This window comes from Tachysurus fulvidraco, chromosome 25 (assembly GCF_022655615.1).
Source record: "Tachysurus fulvidraco isolate hzauxx_2018 chromosome 25, HZAU_PFXX_2.0, whole genome shotgun sequence".
Classification (NCBI taxonomy): domain Eukaryota; kingdom Metazoa; phylum Chordata; class Actinopteri; order Siluriformes; family Bagridae; genus Tachysurus; species Tachysurus fulvidraco.
Window position 1 is genome coordinate 16,928,728 of NC_062542.1, and position 12,500 is coordinate 16,941,227.

Below are 12,500 nucleotides of genomic sequence, written 5' to 3' on the forward strand. Positions count from 1 at the left end.
TTGTCTCTCTCTGTCTCTGTCTCTGTCTGTCTGTCTGTCTGTCTCTCTCTCTCTCTCTCTCTCTCTCTCTCTCACTCTCCATCTCTCTTTGTCTTTCTCTCTCTCTGTCTCTCTCTCTCTCCATCTCTCTCTCTCTCTCTGTCTGTCTCTCTCTCTCTCTCTCTCTCTCTCTCTCTCTCTCTCTCTCTCTCTCTCTCAGTGGTTGGGACTCGTGGTCTCTCAGTGACCGAGTTCCTGATAGGACTAGAAAACAGCGGCTGGTTGCGTCACATCAAAGCGATTGTTGACGCTGCAATCTTCCTCACGAAGGTCAGATACCACACTCCGTTAACTTATTCATTATCTTTACATCAGCCGTATTTACATTTAGTGGTATGTAATCGTGTTCTCTCTGTTGCAGGCAGTAACAGTAGAGGGCGCTAGTGTGCTGGTTCACTGCTCAGACGGATGGGATCGCACGGCTCAGGTCTGCTCACTGGGTTCTCTGCTCATGGACCCGTACTATCGCACCATCAAGGGCTTCATGGTACGAGCTCCACTCTCTATACAGAAACATTCACTATCCTGAGAATTCCACCAGTAAGGCTGCAACTTGACACTTAAAGGGGCGGTCAGTGATTTCTACATCAGGATTCTAGATGGGATTGTGTGTTTGATTTTCTGCCCAGTTTTTGATCCTAGTAGCAAAATATCACTTGATTGATTGCATAATAGCATCAAACCAGATGATGGCAGCATTTTCCCCTTCTCTTGTTCTCCAAGGTGCTGATCGAGAAAGACTGGATCTCCTTCGGGCACAAATTTGCAGACAGGTGAGTGTTTGTGTGTGAGTGTGTGAGTGTGAGTGTCTGTGTATGTCTGTGTATGTCTGTGAGTGTCTGTGTATGTCTGTGAGTGTCTGTGTATGTCTGTGAGTGTCTGTGAGTGTCTGAGTGTCTGTGTATGTCTGTGTGTGTGTGTGTCTGTGAGTGTCTGTGTGTGTGTGTGTGTGTCTGTGAGTGTCTGTGAGTGTCTGTGTATGTCTGTGTGTGTCTGTGTATGTCTGTGAGTGTCTGTGTATGTCTGTGTGTCTGTGAGTGTCTGTGTATGTCTGTGAGTGTCTGTGTATGTCTGTGTGTGTCTGTGTATGTCTGTGAGTGTCTGTGTATGTCTGTGAGTGTCTGTGTATGTCTGTGAGTGTCTGTGAGTGTCTGAGTGTCTGTGTATGTCTGTGTGTGTGTGTGTCTGTGAGTGTCTGTGTGTGTGTGTCTGTGTGTGTGTCTGTGTGTGTGTGTCTGTGAGTGTCTGTGAGTGTCTGTGTATGTCTGTGTGTGTGTGTGTGTCTGTGTGTGTCTGTGTGTCTGTGAGTGTCTGTGTGTGTGTGTCTGTGAGTGTCTGTGTGTGTGTGAGTGTCTGTGTATGTCTGTGTATGTCTGTGTATGTCTGTGTATGTCTGTGAGTGTCTGTGTATGTCTGTGAGTGTCTGTGTATGTCTGTGAGTGTCTGTGTATGTGTGTGAGTGTCTGTGTATGTCTGTGAGTGTCTGTGAGTGTCTGTGAGTGTCTGTGAGTGTCTGTGTATGTCTGTGAGTGTCTGAGTGTCTGTGTATGTCTGTGTGTGTGTGTGTCTGTGAGTGTCTGTGTGTGTGTGTCTGTGTGTGTGTGTCTGTGAGTGTCTGTGTATGTCTGTGTGTGTCTGTGTGTCTGTGTGTGTCTGTGTGTCTGTGAGTGTCTGAGTGTCTGTGTATGTCTGAGTGTCTGTGTATGTCTGTGAGTGTCTGTGTGTGTCTGTGAGTGTCTGAGTGTCTGTGTATGTCTGTGTGTGTGTCTGTGAGTGTCTGTGTATGTCTGTGAGTGTCTGTGTGTGTGTGTCTGTGAGTGTCTGAGTGTCTGTGTATGTCTGTGTGTATGTCTGTGAGTGTCTGTGTGTGTGTGTCTGTGAGTGTCTGAGTGTCTGTGTATGTCTGTGTGTGTGTCTGTGAGTGTCTGTGTATGTCTGTGAGTGTCTGTCTGTGTGTGTGTGAGTGTCTGTGTGTGTGTGTGTCTGTGATCCTCCATACAGTCTCCCCTCTCTCTCTCTCTGACTCTCCCTTCTTGATCTCCTCAGGTGTGACCAGTTGGATGGTGACTTAAAGGAGGTATCTCCCATCTTCACGCAGTTCCTGGAGAGCGTGTGGCAGCTGATGGAGCAGTTCCCACAAGCCTTCCAGTTCAGCGAGTGGTTCCTCATCCAGATCCATGAGCATGTGCATTCGTGTCAGTTTGGAAACTTTCTAGGGAACAACCAGCGTCAGAGGGAGGAGCTTCAGTGAGTGTGTGGAAACATAAGAAACAAATAAAAAAACGAGTATTTGTATTCCAAGCTGTTTATTTTAACCGATAGCTCCTGTGTGTGTTTGCAGGTTAAAAGAGAGGACGTACTCCTTGTGGGCTTATCTCCTCAGTGAGCAGCAGCATTTACTTAACCCACTGTACAGCCCGAGTTTCGTAGAGACGCACCCGGTTCTGGAACCTTCCACACAGCCCTGGAACTTTAAGTACGCTTCCTACATCATAATTTAATCAAAACTTAACAAACGTAGAGGTTTAATGTACACTTTTAGCTGCCTGCCGTTAAGCTGCTCATGAGGAACGTGTTTTCCTGCCTCAGGTTTTGGAGAAACATGTACCACCAGTTTGACCGCTCCATGCACCCACGCCAGTCGATCATCAAACACACACTCATGCTAAAAGAAAGCAGCGAGGAGCTGGAGAACACGGTGCGAGACCTACAGGAGGTGAGTAAACATCTCCTGATCTTGCTCACTGTTCCACGATGGATGTCTTTACCAGGTCCTGCTTTCTCTCGGCAGAAGCTGCAGACGTTCGGAGTGATCACGTCTCCTCTTAACCACACAAAAGAGCGAAGTATTATTCCGCCTCGACCGAGCTCGCTCATTCTCGGAGCTCCGGTCAGCCGGAAGGACGAAGATGATGATGAGGAGGAGATATATGGAGAAGAGGCACTGGAGGAAGAGGACAACGTCCCGTCCAGCAGCAGCGGAGAACGGACTGTAGAGGGCAGCAGCGCCTCAGAAAACGGCTACACGGAGCTACAAGGATCGTTCGGCTCCAAGAGCGAGCCGGCTGTCGTCAGCCTGGAGTTCGGAGTGGCTCGGATGACCTGGTGAAGCTCGCTGAGAGACTGAGATGTGTATGTTGGTCAGGATCAGTGATGAGAGAGAGAGAGAGAGAGAGATGAGAAATGTGCGTGTGTGTGTGTGTGTGTGCGCGCGAGTGTGATAGAAAGAGTGAGATCGAATGATTGTGTCTGAATATTTGGCTTCAGGAAGGACGTGAGCCTTCATGACCATTTCCACATCTAAAAAAAAAAAAAAAAGAAATATATTGAGGAATCTGTTCTCTAAATCCATTATAAATGAGCTGTGTGTCATAATCCAGTGAGAGGAGATTTTTTTTAAAGAATGTTATTAGCATTAAACAAAAAATATTAAAAGTTTAAACAAAGAGAGGACCGAAAGCGTCCAGCTGTAATCTGTCTTTTATTTACTTTCTCACGGACGATCCTGTTTGTCGGTTCTGCATCATAATGAAAAGAAATAAAAAGACTTCGGGGTTGTGTGCAAAGGGATGGGCCGGTAAACATGATCATAAAAGTGTGTGCAAAGGGATGGGAAGTGTGTGCAAAGGGATCTCTTCTTCAGGAGATAACATGCTGCTCAGTCAGGTGAAGTTCTGCCTGCTGTCTCGTCCAGACTTTTTACCCCGATTATGTCCTTTGTTGAGTTGGCAGTGTTTTTTTTTTTTTTTTAGCTTCAAAATTTAGCTTTTCTCCCATAGACATCTCTCTGGTCTTCATGTTGGTTTATACTTTTGAACAATAGACACAGTGATCACAGGTGAAAACCAGGGACTCAAACAAAGATCCAAAGATACACACCCCTGGGCCACAAGACACACCTGGGCATGAATACACACCTGGGCCACAAGACACACCTGGGCATCAAGACACAAATGGGCCGCAATACACACACCTGGGCCGCAAGACACACACCTGGGCAGCAAGACACACACCTGGGCTGCAAGACACACTTGTACAGCAAGACACACACCTGAGCCACAAGACACACCCTGGGCCGCAAGACACACCTGGGCTGCAAGACACACCTGGGCTGCAATACACACCTGGGCATCAATACACACCCATGGGCTGCAAGACACACCTGGGCATGAATACACACCTGGGCATCAATACACACCCATGGGCTGCAAGACACACCTGGGCATGAATACACACCTGGGCCACAAGACACACCTGGGCCACAAGACACACCTGGGCCGCAAGACACACTTGTACAGCAAGACACACACCTGAGCCACAAGACACACCTGGCCGTCACCAACATGTTCCAATATTTTGATAGGGGTGGTTTCAAACAAAAGTTGGCATGTTGAGTTGTTTAACAGGTTCAGATATAAATATCAGGGAATGTAAGATGTAACTTTGATCAATGGGCTCATATTCATCTTTGTATAACAGAACCAGCCTTGTTCCAATATTTTTGGAGGGGACTGTATATACACATGCAAAGGGACAGGGCTGTGAAAAATCTTTTGGAAACATCGTATTAAACCTTTAGACTATGTATAAAGCTGGAAAAATACTTAAACTAATACTTCAGTGGTTGTGTGTAAAGAGGCAGGTTTAGAAATGTAAACACACCCAATATTTGTGTAACGAGAATGTGCAAATGGTTGCTGCAACGTTGCTCGTACCAATGGAGGCTGCAAATGGAAATGAAATGAAAATAAGTTGCGCTCGGCTAAAAAAAACGTGTGCAAAGGGGGGCGGAGTCTGCACGGTCGTGTACTGAGTCCAGCGTCGGTGTGATGTTCAGCTGTCTGTGTGGTCCTGCAGATAGATCCCGAAACCTTCAGCGGGGGAAAAGCTTAAAGACCCTTAAAAATCCCCCCACATTCAATCTGCTGAACAGTGATCAACGATCCTGCGTCATTAGTGAAGTTCACTGAGGTCAGTGTTCAGGCTCATATTTAACACACTGATCATCGACACTTGCAATAAATCACACTAACCATCAGTACTGACCACAAACGAGTCGCATCCATCACCATCAACTGAGACGAGGTTAAGTGTCTCTGAGGAGAGCGTCGACTCTGAACACAGACAGGGAATTTTCTTCTGAAAGTCCCAGGAGTGATTATCGATGGTGAACCCTGGAGACCTGCGTCTCAGACTGCAATAGGATTATAGAGAAGATTAAATCATCGTGCAGCATTTTAAAGGAAGACTCCAGGGTTTTTTTTACCTAATCTTTATAAACCGAGACTGTCGTGTGTGTGTGTGTGTGTGTGTGCGGATATTTACAACAGTTTTCCATGCTGAGAATTTAACAGTTGATCTTTGAATCCAAACTCACTCACAGTGGACGTCTAAGAGCAGCTGCTACAGTCGATAAAGACGAGAAATAAAATGCTTATTAACAAAAACACACATTTGGAAACACTTGTGAAAAACGCTGTCTTCATGCTGCTCTTGAGGACTTTTCTCAGGGTTCGATTCCCGCCTCCGCCTCGTGTGTGTGTGGAGTTTGCATGTTCTCCCCGTGCCTCGGGGGTTTCCTCCGGGTACTCCGGTTTCCTCCCCCGGTCCAAAGACATGCATGGTAGGTTTATTGGCATCTCTGGAAAACTGTCCGTAGTGTGTGAGTGTGTAAGTGAATGAGTGTGTGTGTGTGTGCCCTGTGATGGGTTGGCACTCCGTCCAGGGTGTATCCTGCCTCGATGCCCGATGACGCCTGAGATAGGCACAGGCTCCCTGTGACCCGAGAAGTTCGGATAAGCGGTAGGGAATGAATGAATGAATGAATGAATGAATGAAGGAACTTCAGGGTCTAACATTATATCTACACATAGATGTTGATTAATTTCCTCAAACAGCACCCACCACCACCACCACCACCACCTCTCCCACACACACACACACACACACACACACACACACGGTCAATACGGTCAGTATTACATCTATCTATTACACTATTAATCAGGGATGAAATATTTAAATACGAAAGCATGTGACTGTGTGGGAACCAGCACCTGATTAACACAAGGAACAAGTGTGTGTCTGTGTGTAATCTGGTTAATAAGACTGAGACCTACTGATTGTGTTACAGGAGCGCAGGCATGTGGGATGTGGGGCAGTAATCTCTAAACACCAGCTCCTTCAGAACCCCACACTGGATTAGATTAACACAGGGATAAAGACCTCGCCCAGTAAAGCAATCCCACAATGCACTGCTCTATAATTACAAATCTAATTTGGCGTTTCGGAGCTTTTCCTTCGGTCTAGTGTTATAAACATCGATACGCTAAAATGCCTATGAACAAATACACGGTTTGGGAGGTTTAATTTTATAGTTCGATTAACATTTTTATTGACAACTCATCTCGTTCTGATCTCATAAGTCCCGCCTCTTGTTCATCGTGTTTACTGGATTTTTGTCTTCCTGCAGATGGTTTTGTGAGCTGGAGAGTTTGTGTGAGTTGTTGAGCGTCTTGGTGCTGAAAAAAATGTCGGTTTCTGCTTTTATACTCAGTCTCCATCAGTAATTTTACCTATGGCTCAAACGCATCGGTTCTGTTTGTGTTGGTGTTTAAATCCACCGAACGTCTCGTCTCTCAGTTCGTCTGTGAAGCCGTGAAGTCAAGAATTCTGGTTGTTTGCGGTGAGGCAGATCATCTAATTTGGCTCAAGCACAGGAGTCAACTCTTAAAGATCCCAGTGTCATCTTGCCATTTTAAATAAACAATGACGTAGGGTCGTGGGGTCGCGGGGTCGTAGAGTCGTATATCGAGTTTCGAGTTATATCCAAACACAGGTCTTTTGTGCTCTCGATGTTGAGTTAAAGTTTGTCAGAGAGCCGACTCGTCTTGTTCGACGTGTCATGAATCGGCAGATTTCTGATCGGGTTTAAAACGGGAAAAGAATTTCATATAAAATATAAACGTTAGGATAGCGGGAGCTTTAATTGAGCAGATTTCACCCATGTGCAGTGGCTAACTGACACATGCACGCTATTTACTAGCCGTCTTTTCTCTGCCTTCTGAACACACTAAAGCCAGTGTCTGGTCACTACCAGGCTTTATGTTGAACACTGAAGTCACGTGAAAGCCGAGAGCACGACAGGATGAGTCTCTGAATGATCTTTAGAATTTTGAGTGTACAAATAGAGCAGCGCTATTAACTCACACACAAACGGTACCTCCTGCTCTATTATTCTGTTTCTCCATTCAGCTTCTCTGGAGAACTTTGCCTTCAGCACTGACAGACACGTGACATCCTACGGCTGAGCCGAGGCTTCGAAACCACTGTTACTTCGTCCCGTATCGTTCGTTCTGACTCCGAAATTAATTCTGATTAAAAACAGGAGTTCTATAGTACGTCGATTTATGGGAGGAGCTACGTATCGGTTTGTGATGTCATAAAATAACTCTGCTGATTTGGACCAATCAGGTCTGATATGCAAATTATTAGAGGTTTGGTGCTTTGATAAAGTGATATAAACCTAGAACAAATGTTAAAGATTGACAAATTGTTCTTGTTGAAGTTTAAAGCAAGACTTTAATACTGGAGTTTCATATAGAAATGATTCTTGAATCATTTGGTGGTTAAATAAATATCACACAAAGCTGATTCTGGCTCCTGAACCCAGAACAGAGATGGGACAGACTTACACACACAAGGACAGTTATTAGAAATGGGGGAACAGGACCCTCCTTCCATCCTGAATGCTTCACCAGAACATAGACACAAATGTCATTTGTTATTTGTCATTAGCACACGGTACACGTTGGCACCTACTGAGCTGGTCACTGAAACACTTCCAGATGAATAAATGAATGAACGAATAAAGATTCATCCTTAATGATTTGGACAGTAACAAGGAGGTGTTCAGGGGAGAAACCTCTCTGGTCAGGGTTTATTAAGCACAGCCATTGTTTGAAGGGATCAGTCTTAAGAAGCCTGAAGATGGAGGAGGAGGGAGTGAAAAGGCAACGAGGGGTTAAAGAGCTGAAAGGTCGGAAGGTTCAGTTGAGGTTCTCGGTAGGATACCGAGGAAAAACAAAGACGTACCAAAAAAAAAAAAAAAAGGAAACTGCAAATTCTTAGTTTCAGGAACACAACGTGGTATTTAAACCAATCTGGAGCTGGAACGTCCAGTTCAGTCAGTCTTTTAATCGGTAATGGAGAAGTTTAATCATCAACAAGTACAGAATCCGACACCAAACCATAAAACCTTTAATCTATAACGCGATTTTAATTCTCGAGGCTGCTACAGAACCTGAGTTGAGTAACCGAAGTCACCCTGTGCCCATATGCTGAAGGCAGATGGCCCGAGCTTGGAGCGATAAGATGACACGAGATGAGACGAGATGACCACATGGAAGACGATCGAGCAGTTCAGGCGAGGTCCGGATCGGCAACAAGAACAGCATCTTGATCTCATTTAAATTTCATTAGGCAATACTGACAGCCATTTCAAGTGTGTGTGTGTGTGTGTGTGTGTGTGTGTGTGTGTGTGTGTGTGTGTGTGTGTGTGTGTGTGTTGGGAAATGAAAGCAAAGTACTTTTCAAAATAAGCTTTCCTACTTTATATCTATAAACCCATTAGAGATATTAGTTTTATACAAGTCCTGTGACACTCGGAGTAGCTCTATGTCACACTATGCAAAATCTTTCTTCTCTCTGGTTTCGATCACCAGATACGAGTTAAAACCAATGACAGAAAAGCTCTTTGTTTCCTTTTTTTGCATGATCACGATGAACACGTCTCGTATTTCCTCCACCTCTGAAGGTGACAGACACGGTTAATATCCACCTCTCTGTCGGGGGAACGATACACAGTGTACGGATAGGTTTATATTAATGTGTATTAAACTGGGAAACGAATAATGAGAAGGAGGATTTGCGACTCTGACAGGGTGAAGGAGGGGGAGGTGGGAACGATGGAGGCGGAGGGAAAAAGAGCCCTGGCTTGCCTCTAACACTGACGAAAGCAGCTTAGCCCTCCCAGTTACCATAGAGACCGTCATGAGCAGCTGCCAGAGAAAGAGAGAGCAAAAGAAAAGAACACCAACAGGCGAAAGCATTAAGCAGAACACCGGAGAGAGAGAGCGAGTGAGAGAGAGAGAGAGAATCAGAGAGTCAGAGCGACGGAGTAAAGCACAATAAAGGGAGTTCAAGAGAATATTGAAGCAGCCATAATGGATATACAGATCAGTTGCAGTGATCCACCTCCGTGCGACACACAGCCATCCGGAAAGATCAACAAAGCTGCCTTCAAACTGTTTGGCAAGCGCAGGTCCGGCAGCGGCGTGCAGAGCATCTTCTCCATCAGGAACAAAGGGGATGCAACTGACAAGGAGCTTGTTAGAAGCAAAACCCACCATGGCTTAACGACAACAGATGAGCTTTCTGAGTTGGAGGGCCGCAGGAAGGAAGAGTCAGTCAGCAGCGATCGTCTGAACAGTGCTGCCGCCGCTCCGGCGTGTAGTGCCATCACTAAGTCTTTCAGCTTCTTCTCCTTGCTGCGGCGCAATAACTCTCGCGTCGGTGACAGGACGACCACGCTGGGGCAGAGAGGACGTGGGCTCAAGGGGTTGTTCAACAGCATACGTTGGCGCCGTAAACCTCCATCACACGATGATCCGATCGAAATCCAGGACATTCTTAAAGAAACAAAAGGAGTCGATTTGATCTTGTCCTGCAGCTCCAAAAATGTGGATGTAGAAAATGCGACGCTTACGCTGGAGCCCCCGATACAAATCTTACAGGACAATGCTGTGACCTGGGAGAAACCCTCCCTGCAGGATAGTAATGAGGAACATGTGACAAGCTCTTGTGTTATGGTGCAACCAGTTGCTGAGGAGTCTCCAGCTCCATCTCCATCTCCAGTCACTGTTCAAACACAGGAACCTCTCACAGCCAAACATAGCAGTCCATCCCATCTTGCTTCCATGACACCACCGCAGGACTACAGCTCAGTTGACCCGCCCTCCGAGGACCGCCTGAACTCCATGTTCAATGATGTCACTTCACTCAAAAGCTTTGATTCATTAACAGGTTGCGGAGACATCATTGCTGACCCAGAAGAGGACTCTGGGAACGGAGGCAGTGTCGCCAGCAGTGGAACAGGAAGCAGCAACGGTGTGCTCCAGGTAAGCGCTGACAGATGTTCTCCAGCTAAACCTCCTTTGCCTCCACAAGTCACTGGTCTAATATCAATGTCTGTGTACACGCCGTCCCGTCATCGGATCTGTCCACCGACTAAAACTCCACAAGGCAGTGGGATAGTGGCCTACATGGGTGGTGGAGAGGAAATGGCCAGTCCTGAAGGTGTGGATGATGCAGATATGCAAGGACTTTGGCACATGCTCCCTCAGAAAGGGGAAGATTCCCCAGCTCTACCTCACCTACCAACTCGGCAGGACAAAAGACTTCCTCAGTTAAAAAGTCTGGGGCTTAGTAAGATACCTGTGGGGGGAAGTAGCAGAGTAGGCAAGCAGCAACAGCAGCAGCTGACTCGCCCTTCTCCTCCACCCATCGTTAAAGATATCCAGGACGTCCCACCCAGCGATGAGGGCTACTGGGATTCTCCGACACCCGGACCAGAGGATGAAGACAGTGGCTTCCTGCAGAGAGATGGCCTACCGAGGGATAGCTGCTCAGGTGACGCGCTTTATGATCTCTACGACCTCGACAGTCCCGGGACTGTAGGCTCGGACGACGACGACACAATTTCACCTACACCTTCTACAGGAGACCTGAAAATGACCCCACCGTCTAAGAAACCTTCTTGTTCTTCCTTCCGTTCCATCAAAGGTAGCACAAGTCTTCCACGAGAGTCCAAGATTCCCATCAGTGTGAGGCAAAAGCCACCTTCTCACTCGTCCAGCCAGGGGGCTCTGTCCTCTCCGGTCAGCCCGACATCACACAGCCCTACTGACACTTCCTCAAAGACTAACACACCGCCTCGCACTCGTATTCCCGTCTCCAAGGTCCCCGTCCGATCCTCAGGCAACAAGAACGCAAAGGTAGCACAAAACAGGAAGTGATCAGAATTTAATATTCAAGCCAAAACGACTGTATTTTGATAGGACTAAGAATCCCCACGGTCCACAAAGACGACGCACCTTGAATCTTTTTCTGCACTGATGTATTGTAACACGCCACATATTCCATATAACATAATTAGTGTGTGTGTAGGAAGGAAATGTAAAACCATCACACGACTTCACTACCTAACTCCTGCAAAAAAGCGATGAATTTAAGAATGTTTTGTAAAAAAAAAAAACTTTCATCTGTCTCCCTGGAGATAATCATCTTCCTTCCTGAACCAGCAAGAACTGAGAGTCTTGAGAGCGAAGAGACTTTGGCTCTAATTCACAATAATAATAATCAAACCCTTTGTGGGAACACAGCTGCAAACACCATCTCTCTGGGAATGACAATAAAATAGCCAGAAAAAGCACTTCAGCTCCCCGGAAACCAAACGCAAACTCCTCCATCAGGATCAGGGAACGCACTCTTTATTTGAGATGCTCCTTTTTTTAAAAAGCAACACTTCCTATAAAAACACCTTTTTTTTATACCTCGTGTTCTTCCTGACGTCTTTCGTACTCTTTTTCTATAACAAATGCTTCACTGTGGACGTTAATTATTCTGGGATTTTAAAACACTCGCAAAAAAAAAAAAGTAGGACGCGTTAAAAGCGAAAAGGGTCCCGAGTGCCGTCGCGGTAACGGCGGCTTTCGCATCACGTCCGTTTAGATTACGGTGCTGGAGCTCTAAATGTAGCACGGCATCACAAACACGTCCCGACGCTCACGTGCTCGTGAAGGAAAGAAGGAGAACGCCTGAGGGGTCGAAGGTCGAGCGTCTTTCCGTCCTCAGGGACACCATAGTCTCTCTTTGGTCTAGTTTTTTTTTTTTTTGACAGACAGACAGACAGACAGACAGACCGACAGACAGACAGACAGACAGACAGACAGACAGACCGACAGACAGACAGGCAGACAGACAGACAGACAGACACAGACATACAGACAGACAGGCAGACAGACAGACAGACAGACACAGACAGACAGACAGGCAGATAGACAGACAGACAGACAGACAGACAGACGTTAGCACAATAATTTTGCCGTCAATACTGAATGTTTTACTACTGTTGTTTTAAGAATCACTGCTGAGAGCCTCGTTCATTTTAGTCGTTACTTCTTTCCTCTTATTGTTTTTTTTCCTTCTTTTTCTTACTGTCACTAATTTACTGTCACTATATTAATTTATGAATAAAATCACGCTGTCGAGTACAATGACGCAGCGACTCCAGACTCGTGAGTGCGAAAAGTCGTTTATTCGTCTTTTATCCATCTGTTGTGCTTTTTATTCACTTATAGTTAGTTACACATGATGTTGTAGAAGGTCTGAGAAACCAATCG

General features: G+C 46.1%; 2 protein-coding genes across 3 annotated transcripts in view; both read left to right on the forward strand.

The window, feature by feature from the left end:
• mtmr6 (myotubularin related protein 6) overlaps positions 1–12,500 on the forward strand; it is a 17,916-nt gene that overhangs the window by 5,109 nt on the left and 307 nt on the right. Inside the window, exons 8-14 of one of the 2 annotated variants that reach the window (XR_007139490.1) lie at positions 200–309; positions 401–526; positions 763–812; positions 2,086–2,286; positions 2,381–2,515; positions 2,629–2,755; positions 2,831–3,215. Coding sequence is in view for 1 of the 2 variants with exons in the window: in XM_027152591.2 (XP_027008392.1) it covers positions 200–309; positions 401–526; positions 763–812; positions 2,086–2,286; positions 2,381–2,515; positions 2,629–2,755; positions 2,831–3,148 (1,067 nt within the window). In the remaining variant the exon portion in view is untranslated. Of the gene's footprint in view, positions 1–199; positions 310–400; positions 527–762; positions 813–2,085; positions 2,287–2,380; positions 2,516–2,628; positions 2,756–2,830; positions 3,486–12,500 lie in introns of those variants that run through there. The other variant, XM_027152591.2, reaches the window with a different exon arrangement.
• amer2 (APC membrane recruitment protein 2) lies at positions 9,010–12,392 on the forward strand. Its single transcript, XM_027152562.2, has one exon. The coding sequence runs from the start codon at positions 9,264–9,266 to the stop codon at positions 11,112–11,114; it is 1,851 nt and encodes a 616-aa protein (XP_027008363.2). The 5' UTR covers positions 9,010–9,263; the 3' UTR covers positions 11,115–12,392.

Excerpts from the sequence above, each read along its gene's own strand:
- amer2 (XM_027152562.2), top strand. The coding sequence starts at position 9,264 with ATGGATATACAGATCAGTTGCAGTGATCCACCTCCGTGCGACACACAG.